Raw genomic sequence first — 23,340 nt, 5'->3', positions numbered from 1 at the left:
ATCATGACTATTCAAAACAAGCCCTGTCACTTATCCTCTCCATCTCTCTCTGCTACCCAACTTCACAGCACCTCCTCCTTCCCCTCCCACCCCGACCACCACCAAGTTCAGTTTTATTATTTAAACAAAACCTTTAGTTGTCTCTTGGTTGCCTTTTTCTCCTAAGTGATTTATCAAGGAATTCCTCTAAAATAAGGCTCTTTCCCTAAGCAACTCTGGTATCTACTGGAAAACCAGTAGAAACTTTTTCTTTCTCAGCCTAAACTTCCATCCTACTCATTCATTCATTAGCCTAATTAATAAATATTTATTGAGTGCCTTCTAGGTGAGAGTCTGGGGATACAAGGGTAAACAGCAAGGCAATAATCCCTGTCCTCATAGAGATTATATTCTAGGGAACTCTACAAACCCTCATTTGGGAAATAAAAAGGTTTCAACACAGTACAAGCTTGAAAGTTGATGTCTTAGAATCTTTAAGAAAATATTTAGAGTCAACCATAGCAGGTTGCTAATTTTCCTATTTATTCCTTTTAAATGGAAGGAACTGGCTCCTGGTTTTTGGGATCCAGTTTCCTTTTTTACTTTCCTCCTCTTTGAAAGGACTATTTCCTCCTCTATTCTCTTAGGCTGTGCTAACCACCTCCTATTTCCTGCTTAACCCTCTCTGAGATATGCAAAACTGCACTTCCCACCCTACCCCCACTCCATCTCACCCCTGCCTTCAAGGTTATTATATCCAAGGGCTCCTTCCCACTGAGCCCTGTTGCCCACTCATCTACCTCACCACGCTTTCTTCTCCCACCTAAATTAGTTCTCTTGCCCTATTTTGAAGATGTTATCTGTGCTGGCGGGATGTGCTGCTTTGCAGGTCATTAAACCGTCCTCATATAATTTACTGATCCCTCCAATGATGCGTGTCTGACTGTAGACATCACCAACAGATGTCTGGGGAGTTACATTCTACCCGGAATATGCTCTCCTGCAGTTTTAAGAGTTAGACTGTGCATCTTTATTCTTCCTCTCCTCCTGGGCTAGTGGGATTCCACCAGACATGTGCTGCTATTTCTTTTATGGGATTTCCTTTTTAATTTCTCCAGCCCATACCCAACAGATCATCTTTGGAAAGTCACTTTACAATTGGCTGAGATCATCAGGACATGGAAGGCCTCTGTCACAGCACTACTAGGTGCAACAGACAAGAGACCTTAGATGGGTTTCTACAAGTGCCTCTACTCCTGCGACAGTGCAGGAGAGAAAAGCTCCAGCAGGAGACCGGTGCAGACGCCACAGATGAAAGAAAGCATCTAGCGACATGCGCTACCCAAATGATTCTCTACTTTTATTATTTACCTGGACTCCATCTTGTTAAAAGAAAAATTGGGGAGGGAGGCTCTCGAGGGAGGGGACATATGTTTACCTGTGCTGATCCACGTTGATGTATGGCAGAAGCCAACAGAATATTGTAAGCATACTTCAATTAAAAATAAAGTTGAAGTACAGAGCTGTTTGGAGGCTGGTAGGGGTGGTGAGGCCCGAAGCAGGGACTCTCAGGAGTCTTCTCCAACACCACGTTTCAAAAGCATCGATTCTTCAGTGCTCAGCCTTCTTTATGGTACCAGCTTCTGGAATTTCTGAGCAGCTCTGGTCAGTACAAGATGGACCCAGTAGTCTTGAGTTACATGGACAGTCTACTGCGGCAATCAGACGTCTCACTACTGGATCCTCCAAGCTGGCTCAATGACCATGTTATTGGGTTTGCCTTTGAGTACTTTGCCAACAGTCAATTTCATGACTGCTCTGACGAAGTCTGTTTCATCAGCCCTGAAGTTACTCAGTTCATCAAGTGCACTGGCAACCCAGCAGAAATCGACATGTTCCTTGAACCCTTGGACCTCCGCAATAAGAGAGTTATATTTTTAGCCATCAATGATAATTCCAACCACGCAGCTGGGGGAACCCACTGGAGCTTGTTGGTTTATCTGCAAGATAAAAATGGCTTTTTTCATTATGATTCTTATGGTGGAAGTAACTCATTCCATGCAAAACAGGTAGCAGAGAAACTAGAGGCTTTCTTAGGCAGAAAAGGAAACAAACTGGCCTTTGTGGAAGAGAAAGTCCCTGCTCAACAAAACAGCTATGACTGTGGGATGTACGTGATATGTAACACTGAGGCCTTGTGTCAGAACTTCTTTAGACAACAGCCAGAATCACTACTGCAGCTACTCACTCCTACATACATCACAAAGAAGAGAGAAGAATGGAAAGATCTCATTGCCAGACTTGCCAAAAATTAGCTGTTGAAATATGTTTGACTTTTGAAGTCTCTTTCTGCCTGTCCCCATGAATTGGATGGCTGCAGTCTCAGTGCCTGAGGGAAGATGCCTAGGAAAGGAAAGCTTAGAGTGCTTACTTTCTCCTGAGAGAATGTTGTCCTCCACATTATCCTAATGGAAAGTGTCACTTTAACCCTAACTTCAGAGCAATATGTTCTGTGAAAGTGTCTTCAAAATATGCACCAAAACTGATTAATTCCCTTTTGGGCTCCCTTATCCACATTGGTTTAGTCCAAAGAAAAAAGATTGATCTGTAAAACAAATTGAGAATATGTGAAATTTAGAAGCAAGAAGAAAATCATACAGCAACCAAAGACTTATTGCACAGCCCACATATTTCAAGAGATGAACTAGCTGGAAGCAGATCAAGACCTAACCTAATTCAAGATTGAAGTTTTATCAGTTACTCAGTTCTGTGATACCTCCTCTTCCGTTCAACAAGCGAAGGCTTTCCCATCTATAACCTTTGCCAATACTTGATAAAGATGGTGTTAGCCCATAGTCACCATCTAATTCCTGGAGCCCTTTAAGAAAGGGGGACTCTTAAATAACTTTGTTAAAATTAATGTCTGTGGTGGACCTCTTGTTTTGCATCTGAAACTTAGTCAAAGTTCGTTTATTTTTGAGATACAAAGGAGAAAAAGTGACCTTTCTCAACTCTTTCACTTAATTCAAAATGCAGACAGTGTAATTTTTGAAATGTGGAAACGAGTAAAATGAAGTGCTCTTCCTTCTAAAAAAAAAAATAAATAAAGTTGAAAAACTTTGAGGAGGCTTACAAAAGTGCATATACAATATTATAACATGTAAGACCCAACAAAAAGCAGGATGCAGCCACATGGATGGACCTCGAGATTGTCATGCTGAGTGAAGTAAGTCAGAAGCAGAAATATCATATGACATCCCTTATATGCGAAATCCAGAAGGATATGATACAAATGAACTTATTTACAAAGCAGAGACTCACAGACTTAGAGAATGAACTTACAGATACCAGTGGGGGACAGGGGGGTAGATAGAGGAAAGGGGGTTGGGGATGGATAGGTACACACTGTCATATTTAAAATGGACAGATAACCAACAAGGACATACTGTATAGCACAGATAACTCAATGCTATGTGGCAGCCTGGATGGGAGAGGAGTTTGGGGGAGAACGGATACATTTGTATATACGGGTAAGTCCCTTCACTGTTCATCTGAAACTATCACAGTCTTGTTAATTGGCTGTACTCCAATACTAAAGATTTTTAAAAAACAGTAGGGAAATTCAGTTTAAAAAATAAGGAAAGAAAAATGAAAATATCCTTTTGCAAGAATTGTTTATAACTTGCCTATGATGAGAGTCTTTGTAGATCTTTGAAGGCACTCACTAGCTTTGGCTCTGAGCTTCCTAATGGCCAAAGCAAAGAGGAAAACACAGCTTCACATGAAGCCCATCTGGAGAGAGGAAGGAGATCCTATTAGGGCACGTTTATTTTTTCACAATGACTTGAGAATATTCTATACATCTAGTGTGTGGGGCCAGTAAGCCTAAGTATCCTGCAGCACATAACCCTCCATAGCAGGGTTGTCCCATCCAAAACGCCAATCACACACCCTTGAGAATGACTGACTTTTATGATTCATCAAGTCTAAAAGCCAAAAATTCAAACTAGTAATTCAGGAGAAGCACTGAGACCAGAAGACAATACCCTTCTGCGACCTAATAGGGATTCAGTGGTGTAACAGACAACATCAAGAGCCTCTAACAGATATAAGGAGGAGATTTCTATCACCATTCCTAACATCATCCAGAGAGAATTGCTATTGAGGGGTTTCATGGTTTGACGTAGCCCTTAATGGAGACGTTCAGCCTGATAAATCTGTCCCACAAATGTGTGAAATGAGTGCCAGGTTCTGTTCTAGACCCTGCCCTGGTACCCCTCAGGGTTATAGACCCCATCTCTATCTCAAGGAACTGATCTTCTAACAAGGCCACAATCCCTTCAAAAGCAAGTTAGGAAATTGACCAAATAAAACCCCAAACTGTCTCACTTAATCTCTCTGATAAACATATAAGTCAGTCTTTGAAATAAACCTATAAGACTGATCAGGCAACTCAAAACAATGAAAAAAAACTATGGCAGCAACCTCTGAGAAGTCTGTTTTGTTCTGGTCAGGGTACTTGGTGCAAGCTCTAGAAATTTATTCTGGCTCCATTTGGCAGAAAAGAAATTTGTTGGAAGATTATCAGTGACACATGGTATGTGTAGGAAGCCAGAGCCAAGTGAAACATCAATAGGAGATTCTCCACGGAGCCCAGCAGTAATGCCCTTGGTATGGCGCAGCTACTGTAGATGAAGACGGAGAGCCCTCAGGGCTTGTCACTCAGTCCTGATCCAAAATCCCAGGCTGGGATCTGATTGGCCAAGCCTAGGTTACACTTGGCTGCCAGGGTGCAGATGAAGAGCATCCACATCCACCCTCAGCAAATTCTACAGAGGGAGGAAGGCTCTGTGTCCAGCTACTACCACACACAACAGAGGATGCACACAGCTGAAACGTGACACTTGTCCCCACCACCTGATGTACATCTCCGCTCAAACAAGTGTGTGCTTGACACTATTCTGAGCACCAAGGATGTGAGTGAGGAGACCAAAGTTTCTGCTCTCATGAAGTTTATATTCTAATGTGTGGGTGGGTGGTGGACTAGGTAACGAACAAACTAATTAAGACACCATGTGTTATGGCCTCAAGGCCTCTGGATATAACAAAAAGTGGGATTAGAAGAGCTGGGGGCTGCGATTCTACATAGACTGGATGGGGGTGTCATGTCATATGGATGGGGGGTCATGCAGGCATCTGAGGGAGGAAAATCTCCAGCCAAATGGACAGCAAGTATAATGCCTGAATCAGGAGTACACTTGCTGTGTTTACAGACCAGCAAGGGGCCTGTGGCTGGAGTGAAGTGGTTGGTGAGACTAGACAAGCAGTGGTGGTGGGGAGATGGTGCAGGGTGCTGTAGGCCATGCTGGGGACGTGGGCTTTAACCTTAAGTGAGCTAAGAAGCCCTTAGAGAATTTGATCAGAAGAGTGGCTGGATTCAACTACTGTTTGAACAGGATCCATCAATCTTCTGGGTTAAGGATCAACTTTTCAGATGCAAGGGGGAGGCCAGTTCACCCCTAGGTCCCTCTCCTGACCACTGCCCTATGACTGTGGAGTGAAGAGTTTACAAGCAAAGGGGACCCCGGCGAGGTTCCAGACAAACTGTACTGAAACTCAGGAATGTGAAGGGTCCACTGTGCTTTACTGTCAGGGCTGAGGGGAGAACCAAGCCTCCTAACTCGGTCCTGGGCTGTTTCCACCAAGTTGCAATGACAAAAGAGGAAGCTTGGTACCTTTCTGTTTTGCCCAAGGATGATGGAGCGTGGCTTACATGCTGGGGATGAAGAGCCTCTCCTTCTCAGGCCTCTCCCCCACACTGGGAAAGGAATAGAAGCTCGAATGGCAGCCCTAGACACAACAGTCCCTTTTCCTGCTGCAGTCACCATCCACGTGAAAGACACAGTCTTTATGCAACTACTTGTTGTGACACGTGACTTTCTCCCTCAACCTTCACCCCAGTCTGACTCCAGACGATAGATTCAGGCTGGACTCTTGATCTGAGCCGTGGAATCTGAAGGCTGGCCAGGCAGATTGAGATGACGCAGCCTGGCACGAAAAAGACAAGAATGGCCGACCGGAATCCCTCTCTGGAATCTGAATTAAGAAATAGCAATAAAAAGAGGTTCTCAGCAGTGGTATCTGAAGCTAAAAGGGAATATAGATGTAGAACTGGGTTAAGGCTTATGGCAAACACGTGGTGAAGGAGCAGACCCACAGAGGAAAGCACAAAGGCCGTGAGTACTGTGGTTCCCATAAGAGTCACAGGAAAGGCTGGGTCGTACTCATGCCGGAGCACTCACAAGGAGAATCACAAACCAGCTTTGGTCAAACTCCCTTGAGTCACCTTGCCCTGAGACCAGCAGCGCTGCTTTTTCTGAAAATGGGTATATGTACAGTAGCATCTACTTCTGAATGTCCAAGCCATAAAGCACCCACCTCTGCTTGGCCAGTCTCCATAGGAACACACCCAAGATAATATCACACATTCTCCTTAGAACCACCCCTTCATATAACTGAGATCATACAGTATTCTCTCTCTGATTGACTCATTTCATCTAGTATAATACTCTCTACATTCATCCATGTTGACCCAAATGGCAAGGCCTTGTTATTTTTTACGGCTGAGCAATATCCCATCATCTGTGTACATGTAACATCTTTTTTATCTATTGGCACACACAGAGGTTGCTTGCACATCTTGGCTATTGTAAATAATGCTGCAGTGAACATAGGGGTATAGATATCTTTTCAAATTAGTATTTTCATGGGAAAAATACCCAGAGACAGAATTGCTAGATCATATCATCAGTTCAGTTCAGTTGCTCAGTCATGGCCGACTCTTTGTGACCCCAAGAATTGCAGCACGCCAGGCCTCCCTTTCCATCACCAACTCCCAGAGTTCACCCAAACTCATGTGCATTGAGTAATTCTATCAAGCCATCTCATCCTCTGCCATCCCCTTCTCCTCCTGCCCCCAATCCCTCCCAGCATCAGAGTCTTTTCCAATGAGTCAACTCTTCGCATGAGATGGCCAAAGTATTGGAGTTTCAGCTTTAGCATCAGTCCTTCCAAAGAACACCCAGGACTGATCTCCTTCAGAATGGACTGATTGGATCTCCTTGCAGTCCAAGGGACTCTCAAGAGTCTTCTCCAACACCACAGTTCAAAAGCATCAGTTCTTCAGTGCTCAGGTTTCTTCACAGTCCAGCTTTCACATCCATACACGACTACTGGAAAAACCATAGCTTTGACTAGATGGACCTTTGTTGGCAAAGTAATGTCTCTGCTTTTGAATATGCTATCTAGGTTGGTCATACCTTTCCTTCCAAGGAGTAAGCGTCTTTTAATTTCATGGCTGCAATCACCATCTGCAGTGATTTTGGAGCCCCCAAAAATAAAGTCTGATACTGTTTCCACATCTACTTCCCATGAAGTGATGGGACCAGATGGGACCAGATCTTAGTTTTCTGAATGTTGAGCTTTAAGCCAACTTTTTCACTCTCCTCTTTCACTTTCATCAAGAGGCTTTTTAGCTCCTCTTCACTTTCTGCCATAAGGCTGCTGTCATCTGCATATCTGAGGTTACTGAGATTTCTCCTGGCAATCTTGATTCCAGCTTGTGCTTCTTCTAGCCCAGCGTTTCTCATGATGTATTCTGCATAGAAGTTGAATAAGAGGGTGACAATATACAGTTTGACGTACTCCTTTTCCTATTTGGAACCAGTCTGTTGTTCCATGTCCAGCTTGAACTGTTGCTTCCTGACCTGTATAAAGGTTTCTCAAGAGGCAGGTCAGGTGGTCTGGTAGTCTCATCTCTTTCAGAATTTTCCATAGTTTGTTGAGATCCACACAGTCAAAGGCTTTGGCATAGTCAATAAAGCAGAAATAGATGTTTTTCTGGAACTCTCTTCCTTTTTCCACGATCCAGCCAATGTTGACAATTTGATCTCTGATTCCTCTGCCTTTTCTAAAACCAGCTTGAACATCTGGAAAGTCATGGTTCACGTATTGCTGAAGCCTGGCTTGGAGAATTTTGAGCATTACTTTACTAGCATGTGAGATGAGTGTAATTGTGTGGTAGTTTGAGCATTCTTTGGGATTGGAATGAAAACTGACCTTTTCCAGTCCTGTGGCCACTGCTGAGTTTTCCAAATTTGCTGGCATATTGAGTGCAGCACTTTCACAGCATCATCTTCCAGGAGTTGAAATAGCTCAACCGGAATTCCATTACTTCCACTAGCTTTGTTCATAGTGATGCTTTCTAAGGCCTGTTGGGAGCCAGTGTGAGGAACTCCGCCCATGGCAAAGGTCATGAAGAAGGAAGCTTGGCATACACAAAGGTGTGATCAAGCCTCAGGAAACCCCCTGTTCCCGAGCATCTACCCCCCAAACCAGAGTACTTTACGGGGAGTTCTCCCCCATAACCATTTCTCTCAGAGAAGGAGTTAACTTGCAGCTCCAGTTAATAAAAATTCCTGGGCGTGACAAGAGTGTTTCAACTTACAAACTCTGGAGGTTCTCTGGCCTGCCTGATCAGGCTCGTCCGGCCGCATGTGATTGTTTAAAGCCTCCCAACTGTGAGAGGCAGGGGATGTTTTAAAACTTTCTAAAAACAGACTCTTTTGAGAAGTTAGAAGATCATTAGTATAGTATTAGTAGGATGATTAGGAATTATATTGGTGAAGGGTTTTTTCATTTGTCCTGCCAATAATTACTGCTAATTCCCTGCCCTGGATGTGACAAGGGTGTCTCAGGTCAAACCTCTCTGCTGACAGACTAGCTTGTGTGACAACCTCTCAACCATAAACAGCACAGAGAGTTTGGAGTATTAGCATAGGGCTTTTTTCATTGACGAGTCAATGATTGCCATCAGGCCTCCATATCCTTAGGCACCTGGGAATATATTAATCAATGTATTTGGAATATAGAAAAGGAAATATAGTAGTTTTTGATGTTAGCAATACTAGACTTTTGAGTTAATGAATCTTCTCTTTTGTTATAGATCATTGTACTTTGTTATAAATCACTATCACTGTGTCCTTGCTATGCAAAAATGTAATTTATCACTATCTTAAAACAAAATAGATCTTAAGGGGAACATTGGTGAAGGGTTTACATCTGTTGAGCCAATATTTGCTGCTGAAACTTCATATTCCTGCCCTTATAATGAATATAACTAGCATATAGGAAAAATAAGTATTAACCTTTAAGATTAACCATATTAAACCTTAGGTTAAGTAAATTCCTTTCTTGATTGTAACTCACTACACCCTCACCCCATAGGAATGCAACTTTATTTGGAGGGTGGCGCCTGATTTAAGAAAAAATCACCCCTGGAAAAATAAGTTTTTTGGTTAACTGACCGGTATCAGAAAGGGCCATAAAATGTCAGCAGACCTCATGGCTAAAAGATGATGAAACTCATAAGACCTTTGTATAATTTTATATGAAGCACCTGATTGTGACAAGGGTCAGGTCTGCTGACCCCCGCGTGACTCTGTATTCATCCCTATGTATAAGAGAAAAGTATATAAACAAACCTGAAAAATAAAGAAATCGGATCAGTTTCTGGAAAGACTGATTCCCCCGTGTCGTCTTTTTCTCACTCCCCGTTTTCCTATCTGAATTCAGCCTCTTTTTCTGCTACACTATCTGTTCCTAATCTCCCTCTATATCTATAATTAAATAAGTTTTTTCCAGGATGCCGACTCCGTCCCCACCTTTGAATCACCCTGGATCCACCGGGGCTGGACCCCGGCAAAGGCCCACTTGACTTCACATTCCAGGATGTCTGGCTCTAGGTGAGTGATCATATAATCGTGATTATCTTGGTTGTGAAGATCTTTTTTGTACAGCTCTTTTGTGTATTCTTGCCACCTCTTCTTAATATCTTTTGCTTCTGTTAGGTCCATACCATTTCTGTCCTTTATCGAGCCCATCTTTGCATGAAATGTTCCCTTGGTATCTCAGATTTTCTTGAAGTGATCTCTAGTCTTTCCCATTCTGTTGTTTCCCTCTATTTCTTTGCATTGATCACTGAGGAAAGCTTTCTTATCTCTCCTTGCTATTCTTTGGGACTCTGCATTCAGCTGCTTATATCTTTCCTTTTCTCCTTTGCTTTTCAATTCTCTTCTTTTCACAGCTATTTGTAAGGCCTCCCCAGACAGCCATTCTGCGTTTTTGCATTTCTTTTCCATGGGGATGGTCTTGATCCCTGTCTCCTGTACAATGTCACGAACCTCCGTCCATAGTTCATCAGGCACTCTATCTATCAGATCTAGGCCCTTAAATCTATTTCTCACTTCCACTGTATAATCATAAGGAATTTGATTTAGGTCATACCTGAGTGGTCTACTGGTTTCCCCACTTTCTTCAATTTAAGTCTGAATTTGGCAATAAGGATTTCATGATCTGGGCCACAGTCAGCTCCTGGTCTCATTTTTGCTGACTGTATAGAGCTTCTCTACCTTTGGCTGCAAAGAATATAATCAATCTGATTTTGGTGTTGACCATCTGATGATGTCCACGTGTAGAGTCTTCTCTTGTGTTGTTGTAAGAGGATGTTTGCTATGACCAGTGCATTTTCTTGGCAAAACTCTATTAGCCTTTGCCCTACTTCATTCTGTATTCCAAGGCCAAATTTGCCTGTTACCCCAGGTATTTCTTGACTTCCTACTTTTGCATTCCAGTCCCCTATAATGAAAAGGACATCTTTTTTGGGTGTTAGTTCTAAAAGGTCTTGTAGGTCTTCATAGAACTATTCAACTTCAGCTTCTTCAATGTTACTGGTTGGGGCATAGACTTGGATTACTGTGATACTGAATGGTTTGCCTTGGAAACAAACAGAGATCATTCTGTCATTTATGAGATTGCATCCAAGTACTGCATTTCAGACTCTTTTGTTGACCATGATGGCTACTCCATTTCTTCTAAGGGATTCCTGCCTGCAGTAGTAGATATAATGGTCATCTGAGTTAAATTCACCCATTCCAGTCCATTTTTGTTCGCTGATTCCTAGAATGTCGACGTTCACTCTTGCCATCTCCTGTTTGACCACTTCCAATTTGCCTTGATTCATGGACCTGACATTCCAGGTTCCTATGCAATATTGCTCTTTACAGCATCAGACCTTGCTTCTATCACCAGTCACATCCACAGCTGGGTATTGTTTTTGCTTTGGCTCCATCCTGTCATTCTTTCTGGAGTTGTTTCTCCACTGATCTCCTGTAGCATATTGGGCACCTACCGACCTGGGGAGTTCCTCTTTCAGTATCCTATCATTTTGGCTTTTCATACTGTTCATGGGGTTCTCAAGGCAAGAATACTGAAGTGGTTTGGCATTCCCTTCTCCAGTGGACCACATTCTGTCAGATCTCTCCACCATGACCTGCCCATCTTGGGTGGCCGCACATGGCATGGCTTAGTTTCATTGAGTTAGACAAGGCTGTGGTCCTAGTGTGATTAGATTGACTAGTTTTCTGTGAGTATGGTTTCAGTATGTCTGCCCTCTGATGCCCTCTTGCAACACCTACCGTCTTACTTGGGTTTCTCTTACCTTGGATGGGTGGTATCTCTTCACGGCTGCTCCAGCAAAGCGCAGCCGCTGCTCCTTACCTTGGACAAGGGGTATCTCCTCACAGCCGCCCCTCCTGATCTGGAATGTGGAGTAGCTCCTCTCGGCCTTCCTGCACCCATGCAGCAACTGTTCCTTGGACGTGGGGTTCCTCCTTTCGGCTGCCGCCCCTGACCTCAGGCATGGGGTGATCATATCATAGCTGTTTTTAGTAGAACTGCATACTGTTTTCCACAGTGGCTACACCAGTTTACCTTCCCACCTACAGTGCATAACAGCTCCCTTTTCTCCTCATCTCTGTCAACACTTACTTCTTGTCTTTTTGGTAATAACCTTTCATACAGGTGTGGGGTGATATCTCATTGTGGTTCTGGTTTGCAGTTCCCTGATTAGTAATGTTGAACATCTTATGCATCTGTTGGCCATCTGTATGTCTTCCTTGGGAAATGTATATCCAGATTCTCTGTCCATTTTTTAAATAGTTTGTTTTTTCCTAATGTTGAGGCATGTCAGTTTTGTTGTACATTTTTTATACTAACCCCTTATCAGATGTATCATTTGCAAATATCTTCTTCCATTCTGTAGGTAGCCTTTTCGTTTTGTTGATAATTTCCTTTGCTGTACAAAGGTTTCTTCATTTGTAGTCCCATTTCCTTGTTTTTGCATTTGTTTCATTTGCCTGAGGACACATAACCAAAAATACATTGCTAAAATTTATTTGAGTGTTCTGCCTATGTTTTCTTCTGGGGGGTAAATTTAAGACCTGACACTATAAAAGTCTTTAATCAGTTTTGAGTTTATTTTTGCATATGGCATAGGAAAGCCCATTTCCTTTTGCATGTAGCGGTCCAGTTTTCCCAACACTCCTTACTGGAGGCTGGACAGTAGCTGTAATTTTGATGTGTCTGTGGGAGGAGGTGAACTCAGTATCTTCCTACTTTTGCCACCTTGACCTCCCTCCAAGTCTGCCTTTAAAAGAACTAATGTTGATTGTGTTTAAGTCCATCTGCAACTTATTGATCCATTTCTAACTAAGATGTCTGGACAATCCTCCTGCCAGACTAATAGCTCACTTGGCTCATAGAATTAAATGCTGGGGAGTTCTAGATTTTTTACTATCTTGTTTAAAGTATAATTGGAAAGATAAGATCACATTTTAGGAGACAGAAAAATCTTTTCTCAGATTAATGAACTGACCATTTCATCCCCACCATAAAAATAAGTCTTCCATTGGCTTGTGGGGCTGGTCACAAGTCCTGGCCTCAGGGACTCGCTCTCATGGCATTAATGATTTTGATCTTTCAAGCTAAGATTTATAAAATTTTCCAGTAGAACCATCCAAGGTCAAAATTGAGATTCCCATCCTTAGGATCTTCACCTGTGCATGCCCGAAGCAGTAGGGTCTGGCAGGAAAGGTAGGCTGTTGCCAATGGCAGTCATTGCCTTAGTTTGGATCTCCAAGAAGCAAAGTCTTAAGAAGGCAATGTATTAGGGGAGTGTGCTCAGGAGGAAAAGAGCAAGAAAATGAGAATAGGGCTAAGGAGAAAATAAATGAAGGATATGGCTTAGATGGCTTCAGTGTGGTCCCATTGGGACCTCTGGGACATAAATTGTACCGCAAAGTTGATCTTATGTGCAGGAAGGATTACCTTCTGCTCCTTGTCAGTCACCAGCCTCTGGTGGGAGGTGGGATATGTATGCATAACCTCCTGATGGAGACAGCCTCCATGTGACCAAGGGCAACTCTGCGAAGATAGCAACTGTGAGTTGCTAGGAGCCAATAGAGCACTGGAGGACAGGGTGGATCCACCTGGTGAGGAAGGTCTGGGCCAGTCACCCACTCATCCTCTTTAAGCAGCAAGAAAAGATAGGGTGCAAATTTCCGATGCATTGTGCCTCTGCACAGGACAGAAGACACTTTGGGGCACCTGAGAAGTTGTCCTGAATGACTGTATAAACATCAACTGTGACCATGGTTACCAAAGAAGAAATCTCTAGTACTGGAGCAATGTCAGACTTTAGATTGATGGTTTTGATTTTGTCTTTGTTTTCATTTTAAACCTGGGCCCCTATTGTGGGCTGAATGGTGGTCTTCCTCAAAAGACATATCCATGTTCTAAATCCTAGAAGCTGTAAATGTAACCTTACTTGAAGAAAGTATGTGGGGGGAAGTCTTTGCTAATATAATTAAGGATCTCAGGATGAACTGGGGTCTAAATCCAAAAACAAGTGTCTTTACAAGAGACAGAAGAGAAAACACAAACATAGAGATAGACGTGTGAGGATGAAGACAGAGATCAGAGACATACAATCTACAGCCAAGGAAAGCCTAGATAGAGCCTCCAGAAGCCGGAGGAGACAGAGAGTGGAATTTGTTCCCTAGAGCCTTTGGAGGGGGTGCAGCACTAAGAAAACCTTGATTTTGGACTTTAGCCTCCAGAACCGCCAAGGGATAAACTTCAGTTGCCTTAAGCCACCCAGTTTATGGTGGTTTATTACAATAGCCTCATGAAATTAATACAAATCTTTTATCTGCCTGGTGTTTTTCAAGTTAACTACTCAGAGCCTCAGTTTCCTAATATGTAAAAAAGGATAAAGAATCTCATAATTTTGTTTGAGGGGGGAAAAAAGCACATGGGCACTCAAGAATTGACACATAGCAGATGTTCAGTGAACTTTACTTTCCCATCTCTCTTCTGCCTATACTGGCCCTAAACGAAGCTGTATGAAGTAGGTTCTCACTCTGCCTTTCCACTGTGGCAACCGTAACACTGTAGCCGTAGAGCCTTAGCACCTCTCCTCTCACAGATGTATGATGTCGCTCTGCTACCAAAGATCAAAATAAGGCCAAACAGGAAATTTTCAATAAAGCACAACTTCAATGATAGCCTATTGGAGGATCAAATATATACATATTATTAGTAGAGAGTCTGAATTGCCACAAACTGAGCACAGTCATGTAACCAGCATCTAGATCGAGACACAGAACATTACCAGCTTCCCCTCTCCCAGAAACTTCACTTGTGGTCCTTACCAATCACTATTCCATCACAAGGGAAACCATGATGCTGATGAGTTTTGCCTGTTTTTGAACTTCATATAAATGGAACCACATGTGTCTTTTGTGCATATCTCCTTCTGTGCCATGTAATGTTGATGAGACTCACCCATTTTATCTGTAAGGGTAGATTGCATGTTATCATTGCTGTATAACATTTCCATATGGGGACTATACCATAGTTGATCTCTCTATTTTACTTACGATGAATATTTGGGTTGTTGCCAATTGTTGGCTATTACAAATGGTGCTACTATAAACATTCTAGTTTATATATTTCAGCAAACATGCTTATGGGCTTCCCAGGTGCCTTAATGATAAAGAAACCACCTGCCAATGCAGGAGACACGTGTTCGATCTCTGGGTCAGGAAGATCTCTTGGAGAAGGAAATGGTAACCCACTTCAGTATTCTTTCCTGGAGAACTGCTTTGGCAGAGGAGCCCGGCAGGCTACAGTCCACAGGGTCACAGAGTCCGACATGACTGCGTGACTAAACAACAGCAACAACAAAGCATACATAATGGATTAATCTGGGGAAATTGACCTCCCTATAGCATTAAATCTTCTAGATGAACATGGTACATCATTCCTTTTATTTAGGTTTTTTAAAATAATCTCTCAACAATGTTTTATACTTTTCTTTGAAGTCTGTCAACATCTTGCCTTAGATTTACTCCTAGTGTTTTATTAATGCATTTTTGATGCTATTGTAAATGGTACTGGGACTCTGTGGGACTTTGAGGGGGCTTCCCAGGTGGCTTTCGTGGTAAAGAACCCGCCTGTCAATGCAGGAGACATAAGAGATGAAGGTTCGATCCCCAGGTTGGGGAGATCCCCTGGAGGAGGAAATGGCAACCCACTCCAGTATTCTTGCCTGGAGAATCCCAGGGACAGAGGAGCCTGACAGGCTACAGTCCAAGGAGTCGCAAAGAATCAGACATGACTGAAGTGACTGACGGACTGGGATTTTCAGGAGATGGAAATTTTCAATAGCTTGAGCTTTATTGCCTCTCTAGACAAGGAATATAAGATTTCCTTTAATTAAAATTGTAGGAGGAAAATTATCCCAAACTGTTAAAACTGGCAAAGGGGAAAACAAATAGGATCAGAGGTTGCAATTAGTCCACTTCAGTCATCAATGACAACTTCCAGCTTTCATCATTAATGGTATCTAATAAGCCCTAAGAAACCCTTTTTCAGAAAAGTACCCAAAAGAAACAAGTTGAAATTTTGTGGTTTATGTGAAATAGATTAATTCTCTTGATCTTTGGCCAGAGTTTAGTACTTCCTCTGATTTCAAAAATTTGAAAAGGGAGACAAAATCCAACATTTATATACTCTATTATGTGTCAAGAGTATTTACATAATTATCTCTTAATTCTCATGATAAACCCATACGCTGTTAGCATTTACTCGATTTTGCAGTTGAGGAATCTGAAACACAGAGAGATTAATGCCCCAAATCACACTGCGTCAGTGATAGAAATGCAAATCCAGGCCTGACAGATGCCAAAGGTAATTTTCCCCTCCTTTAAAAGTACATTAATTAGTATCTTTTCAACTATTAAAGGAATGTTCATTATGGAAACTCTGAAAAATATAAAGTATGGACTACTGGTTTTTATAAATACATATTTTTCAGTTACTATTGCTTCGTGGTAACTACCTTATAATTTTACATGTCCTTCTGACATCATTCTAATGTATATACAATTTTTTATCAGTTAAATCCAGCATATTTTTTTAACCAACTATCTTTCATGCTGGACCCTTATATTTTTTGTGTGTGGGTTATTCTTTTTTTATTAATTAATTTATTTTAATTGGAGGCTACTTACTTTACAATACTGTAGTGGTTTTTGCCATACATTGACATGAATCAGCCACGGGTGTACGTGTGTTCCCCATGCTGAAACCCCCTCCCACCTCCCTCCCCATCCCATCCCTCAGGGTCATCCCAGTGCACTAGCCCTGAGCACCCTGCCTCATGCATTGAACTTGGACTGGCAATCTATTTCACATATGATGGACCCTTAAATTATTTGTTTTGCATTGAATTGATAACTCTGCAATGAACTACATAGGCATTTGTATCATTACAACTTTGCATGTACTTATAATTTCTCCTTTATGATAAATCCCTCAAAATATCCTCCCGAGTTAAAGGAATAGATGTATGTGAAGGCTCTTTAATATACCTACACCTGATGCCCCACTCCCCACTGTCTGAGAGAGTGGCCACTGCTTTGTCTTTGCCTGTGTTGGGTTTTATCACTTAGAAAAATAGTTAACCAATTGGATAGGTTTAAATCATATACATTTATATTTCTTTAAGTAATAGTGATGTTGGACATTTACTTATAGGCCACGTGTATTTTCCCTTTGGGACACCACTGTTTCCCAGAATATGGTCTGGTAATCCTGGATTCCCTGTGTTAGAATGCTGAGGTGTGCAGGGAATAGACAGATTCCTGAGTTTCAAACCAGACTTGACCAGACCTTAGGTGGTAGCCTGAGAGGGGAATCTGATTCAGTTAGTGCTTGGCTATTGGTTCATATGCTTCTAGACTTTGATAACCACCATCTTCCTCCATCCTGCCTCTGCCAGGTCCGTCCCTAGGAGCCACAAGCCAATAGCCAAGTCTTCATTCCATGAGAAGCAATAATCCTCACAGGATGCTCTTGCTCATCTATATCATGTGAAATGTGCTTTCAGGTATATTAATAGTTGCAGAGAGACTTGTTGAATGTAATTATTCCAACCTGGCCGTGTGAATAAGCTACAAAACAATTTCAGTGGTCCAGGGTAGGCAGCCACTGTGAATTTAGCCTCTGTGCCAAGAGACCTTAAAAACAGTAAGGTAAAATTTTTATTTTGAAATATGCAAAAAAATACTGTAAAAGCTATGAAAGCTACACCTAGAAAGCCAAGCAAAATAACATGCCATCTACTGCTGGCCTTCGAGGGACAGAGGGGAAGGACAGAGGGGAAGTACAGATGGGTGGGCTGCTCAGCCTCTCTGAGCTCAACCCCCTCCACTGACTCTAGTCTCATCAAATAGTGACAAAAGGATTGTTTTTCCTGAGGATGGCATGCGTATGTTTACAGCCATTTGGTTTCTGTTTCTCATGCCTTACAGGGAGTTCTAAGGACATAACATCTGCAGTGGTATTATTTGGGGGCCAGCTATTTTTTATTAAGCCTGTGCAATTCAAACAAGCAAAACTTAATTTCATTAGCAGTTTTATAACTTTATAGCCCAAGGAGTACCTATGGGTTTTTATTGCCAACAGGCCAGAAGACCCGGATCATGGGCCAGGACTCACAGGATGAGCAGATGATGACACACCACGTTCTAAGATGCAGACCGTGTGGGAACCTCTTAAGGAAACAAGCTAAAAGTGTCCTCTTCCTGGGAAGGAAGAGAAAACAATTTTATGTATGGAGCCCCTTAGTCCTGCAGGTGCTACATGCTATTCATACATTCCGTCCTTTATCCTCATGACACTGACCCAAGGTGGCTCTTCATGTCTTCATGTGGTTGGTACCCAAGCCATGATGACTTGACCAAATGAAGGGTTGTTTTTACTTATGTGCAACTTGTGTAGATAAAGTGCCTTTGACAGAGTTGGTGCTCCATGGATGATTAGAGATGAATGAATGAACAAAGGAAGCAACAGCAGACACTGACCTGTGGTCTACTGATGCCAAACCCTCTCCTCCTGTTGCATCACGTTGACACTGAGGGCTGGGCGTCAGCAGAGTTGCCTTTTCTGGCCGGAAACTATGAGCTGGCTTGACCCAGAATGGACATATTGGAATGGTGGATTCATGGACATGCTCAAAAATTCAGAATTTAACCACAGGTCTGTCTCCCTCTCTCTCCCTCTCTCCCTCTCTCTCACACTCACACACTCACAAACACACACACACACACACACACACACACAGGTGCCATCACACAGTGATCATAATCAGGGCTGGGATGCCCACTTCTCGAGCTCTACTGCCCCAACCTCAGCTGAGCTCTGCCAGGACAAGAGCAGACAGGGCTCCCTTCACCCTGCTCCCAACCCCTCCTTGAACCCTGCCACTTTCCCAGCCCAGCAGAACTGTGCTCGCTGCTCTCTGCTGAAACCCAGGGAGGGAAATCATTTTCTTTCTAGCCATGCTGAGCACAGCATGCAGGGTAAGGCTGAACTCTGTCAAACAAACAATGCAGAAAACCCAAATTAATACCGAGATGGACCCAATTCTCTGACAGGCGTGTTAAATGTGATTAAAGCTGCATAGCATTCCCTGCATACCCATCTGCTGCGTTGAGGAGCCCACAGCTGTTCTAATTTCCGACGACGTACAGTTTCTTGTCAGTTGTGGCAAAAGCATCTCATCTTGCGCAGTCTCCAGGCCCTCCCTCCCTCGTCGGCTGGCCCTGGCCAGCTTCTCTAAGCAGTCGCTGATATCCACATGCCTCTGGCGGCGGGTCTGTGGAGGAATGTGTGAGCCCTGGCTGGTGCAAAAATGTGTGATCACAGGGAAAGCTTAGCGCTTTGGCGGCTGGAATCTCTTGGATCCTAAGCTGTGGTGACGCCACCACCTGCGGCTCCTGCTGGCTTAGGCTGTGGGGTGAGAGGAAAGAACAGGGATGCAGCATTTTGGATGCTAAAGGGAGCTGCCCCTGAGCAGCCCACCAGCTACCACAGAAAGAGCTACCATAGATTCTGAAAGCTCTTGAAATCCAGTGAGATCCTGAAGGTTGAGGATCCCGGGGAGAGGCAGAGAAGCAGAGACAGATGGGGTTCTACTGGGAGAGGGAAGGGGGATCCACAGAGGCCACTGGAGACCTTGAGACCCAAGGGCACAGAAAAGGCAGAGGACAGCTAATTTCGGGATAAGAACCAGGCTGGCCAGCATCTTCATGAAAAAATTTTAAATGTTGCCCCCTATAGCAGTGTGGCCTTGAGCCAGGATACGCACCAGACAAGCATAGGATTGTTGCCCTATTTGTCCCTTTGACCAGGAGTCCTTGTGCAGTAAACCACCTGTGCAACCATACCCACCAGCTCTGGACAGAAGACGAGGTCAAAGGTTACCTGAGGAAATCACCATCTGAAGCAGGGAGACAAGATGAGGGGAAAAATACCTGCCCTCAAGCAACCAATAGGAACAAAGCTAGCATATGAATGTGGAAAATACAAGGGAGCCAAAAAGAAGAGCCAGGAGAGAAATAGGAAAACAGTAGCAAGTGGATTCAAAGAAGCTGAAGTGTCTTCTTAGCTTCTGGTGGTTTGCCAGCCATCTCTGGCATTCCTTGACTAGATGCATGTCAATCTCCGCTTCAGATGTCACAGGCATTTCCCCATGTGCCTCCATCATCCTATGGCTTATAAGGACACCAGTCACATCCGAGGGAATTCTTTCTAAAGGACTGATTGTTGCTTTACATCTGTATGAAACGAAGCATCATAACTTGCTCCACCCAGTTGACCAGCCTGGGCAGGGCTATTGTTTTCTATTCTGGGAAAAACCTGGGCTGGGGCTTTTTCTTGTCTCTAAAACAATTCAAACTTTTCCTCAAAGCCCCTGTTTTTTAGGTTTGATGAACCAGTACTATCACAAGCTAAATGCAGAAAACAACAGCTCTGGATTAAGAGGAAAACCTAACTGAGCATAACCCCCTGAGTTCTACCAAAGATATCAGAAGTTACGTATTGATTTTCTTAAAGAAAAAATATGAATTGAGAAAAGCTGGCCATTATATGAGAGCTACAGTTTAATTCAGTAAGTATTTGCTGGACAAATACTACATTTCAGGCGGGAAGGAGGCAAGAAAAATAAGACATTCTGATGTCAAGGAGTGTCTGGTGGTGACAGAAGTACCACATGCAAGGCCACAGGACACCAGGGGACAATGTCAGGAAGTCACGTTCCTTCAAACCCAAGTTCTTCCTTCCCCTAAACTTCAGATCACATCTGTACCACTCTAAGACAACTACAAAATTTCAGTTGTCAGCTAGTAACAACACCAATTTTAGATGAGGTGTAAAATAATCAGATAAACACACAGATACATATGTGTGAGTGTCTATGTATAATACACATAGACCTATACAAATAAAGTGTGTATATGCATTAAAAAAAAAAACCCAAGTGGGCATCAAAAATAAAACCAACTTTATGATACCATAGACCAGTTAGACCTAATTGATATCTATAGGATATTTCACCCTAAAACAATGAATTTCACCTTTTTCTCAAGTGCACACGGAACGTTCTCCAGGATAGATCACATCCTGGGCCATAAATCTAGCCTTGGTAAATTCAAAAAAATTGAAATCATTCCCAAAATCTTTTCTGACCACAATGCAATAAGATTAGATGTCAATTACAGGAAAAAAACTATTAAAAATTCCAACATATGGAGGTTGGAACAACACGCTGCTGAATAACCAACAAATCACAGAAGAAATCAAAAAAGAAATCAAAATATGCATATAAATGAATGAAAATGAAAACACAACAACCCAAAACCTATGGGACACTGTCAAAGCAGTGCTAAGGAAAAGGTTCATAGCAATGCAGGCTTACCTCAAGAAACAAGAAAAAAAGTCAAATAACCTAACTCTACACCTAAAGCAACTTGAAAAGGAAGAAATTATGAAACCCAGGGTTAGTAGAAGGAAAGAAATCTTAAAAATTAGGGCAGAAATAAATGCAAAAAAAAACCAAAAGACACCATAGCAAAAATCTACAAAACCAAAAGCTGGTTCTTTGAGAAAATAAATAAAATTGACAAACCATTAGCCAGACTCATCAAGAAACAAAGGGAGAAAAATCAAATCAATAAAATTAGAAACAAAAATGGAGAGATCACAACAGACAACACAGAAATACAAAGGATCACAAGAGACTATTATCAGCAACTATATGCAAATAAAATGGACAACTTGGAAGAAATGGACAAATTCCCAGAAAAATACACCTTTCCAAAATTGAAGCAAGAGGAATTAGAAAATCTTAACAGACCCATCACAGGCACGGAAATTGAAAGTAATCAGAAATCTTCCAATAAACAAAAGCCTAGGACCAGACGGCTTCATAGCTGAATTCTACCAAAACTTTAGAGAACTAACACCTATCCTACTCAACTCTTCCACAAAATTGCAGAGGATGGTAAACTTCCAAACTCATTCTATGAGGCCACCATCACCCTAATACCAAAACCTGACAAAGATGCCACAAAAAAAGAAAACTACAGGCCAATATCACTGATGAACATAGATGCAAAAATCCTTAACAAAATTCTAGCAAACAGAATCCACCATATTAAAAAGATCATACATCATGACCAAGGTGGCTTTATCCCAGGGATGCAAGGAGTCTTCAATATCTGCAAATCAATCAAAGTAATACACCACATTAACAAACCGAAAAATAAAAACGATACGATTATCTCAATAGATGCAGAGAAAGCCTTTGACAAAATTCAACATCCATTTATGATTAAAAAAAAAAAAACCTCCAGAAAGCAGGAATAGAAGGAACATACCTCAACATAATAAAAGCTATATATGACAGACCCTCAGCAAACATTATCCTCATGGTGAAAAATTGAAAGCATTTCCCCTAAAGTCAGGAACAAGACAAGGGTGCCCACTTTCACCGCTACTATTCAACATAGTTTTGGAAGTTTGGCCACAGCAATCAGAGCAGAAAAAGAAATAAAAGGAATCCAGATTGGAAAAGAAGTAAAACTCTCACCATTTGCAGATGACATGATCCTCTGCATAGAAAACCCTAAAGACTCCACCAGAAAATTACTAGAGCTAATCAATGAATATAGTAAAGTTGCAGAATATAAAATTAACACAGAGAAATCCCTTGCATTCCTATACACTAACAATGAGAAAACAGAAAGAGAAATTAAGGAAACAATTCTATTCACCATTGCAATGAAAAGAATAAAACACTTAGGAATATATCTACCCAAAGAAACAAAAAACCTATATATAGAAAACTATAAAACAGTAGTGAAAGAAATCAAAGAGGACACAAATAGATGGAGAAATATACCGTGTTCATGGATCGGAAGCATCAATATAGTGAAATTGCTTACTACCCAAGGCAATCTATAGATTCAATGCAATCCCTATCAAGCTACCAACGGTATTTTTCAGAGAACTAGAACAAATAATTTCACAATGTGTATGGAAATACAAAAAAACCTCAAATAGCCAAAGCAATCTTGAGAAAGAAGAATGGAACTGGAGGAATCAGCCTGCCTGATTTCAGGCTCTACTACAAAGCCATAGCCATCAAGACAGTATGGTACTGGCACAAAGACAGAAATATAGATCAATGGAACAAAATAGAAAGCCCAGAGGTAAATCCACACACCTATGGACACCTTATCTTTGACAGAGGAGGCAAGAATATACAATGGAGTAAAGACAATCTCTTTAACAAGTGGTGCTGGGAAAACTGGTCAACCACTTGTAAAAGAATGAAACTAGAACACTTTCTAACACCATACACAAAAATAAACTCAAAATGGATTAAAGATCTAAACATAAGACCAAAAACTATTAAACTCCTAGAGAGAACATAGGCAAAACACTCTCTGACATAAACCACAGCAGGATCCTCTATGACCCACCTCTCAGAATATAGGAAATAAAAGCAAAAATAAACAAACGGGACCTAATTAAAATTAAAAGCTTCTGCAC

General features: G+C 42.0%; 1 protein-coding gene across 1 annotated transcript; it reads left to right on the top strand.

Moving 5' to 3' along the window:
- On the top strand, positions 1,397 to 2,837 carry LOC102182592 (sentrin-specific protease 8). Its single transcript, XM_013965889.2, has 2 exons — positions 1,397 to 1,541; positions 1,620 to 2,837. Exon 2 carries the CDS (start codon positions 1,656 to 1,658, stop codon positions 2,292 to 2,294), a length of 639 nt encoding a protein of 212 aa, XP_013821343.2. The 5' UTR covers positions 1,397 to 1,541; positions 1,620 to 1,655; the 3' UTR covers positions 2,295 to 2,837.

Source organism: Capra hircus, chromosome 8, assembly GCF_001704415.2.
Source record: "Capra hircus breed San Clemente chromosome 8, ASM170441v1, whole genome shotgun sequence".
In the NCBI taxonomy this organism is placed as follows: domain Eukaryota; kingdom Metazoa; phylum Chordata; class Mammalia; order Artiodactyla; family Bovidae; genus Capra; species Capra hircus.
Note: the sequence above shows the minus strand (reverse complement) of the source record. Positions and strands in the feature narration are given on the sequence as shown.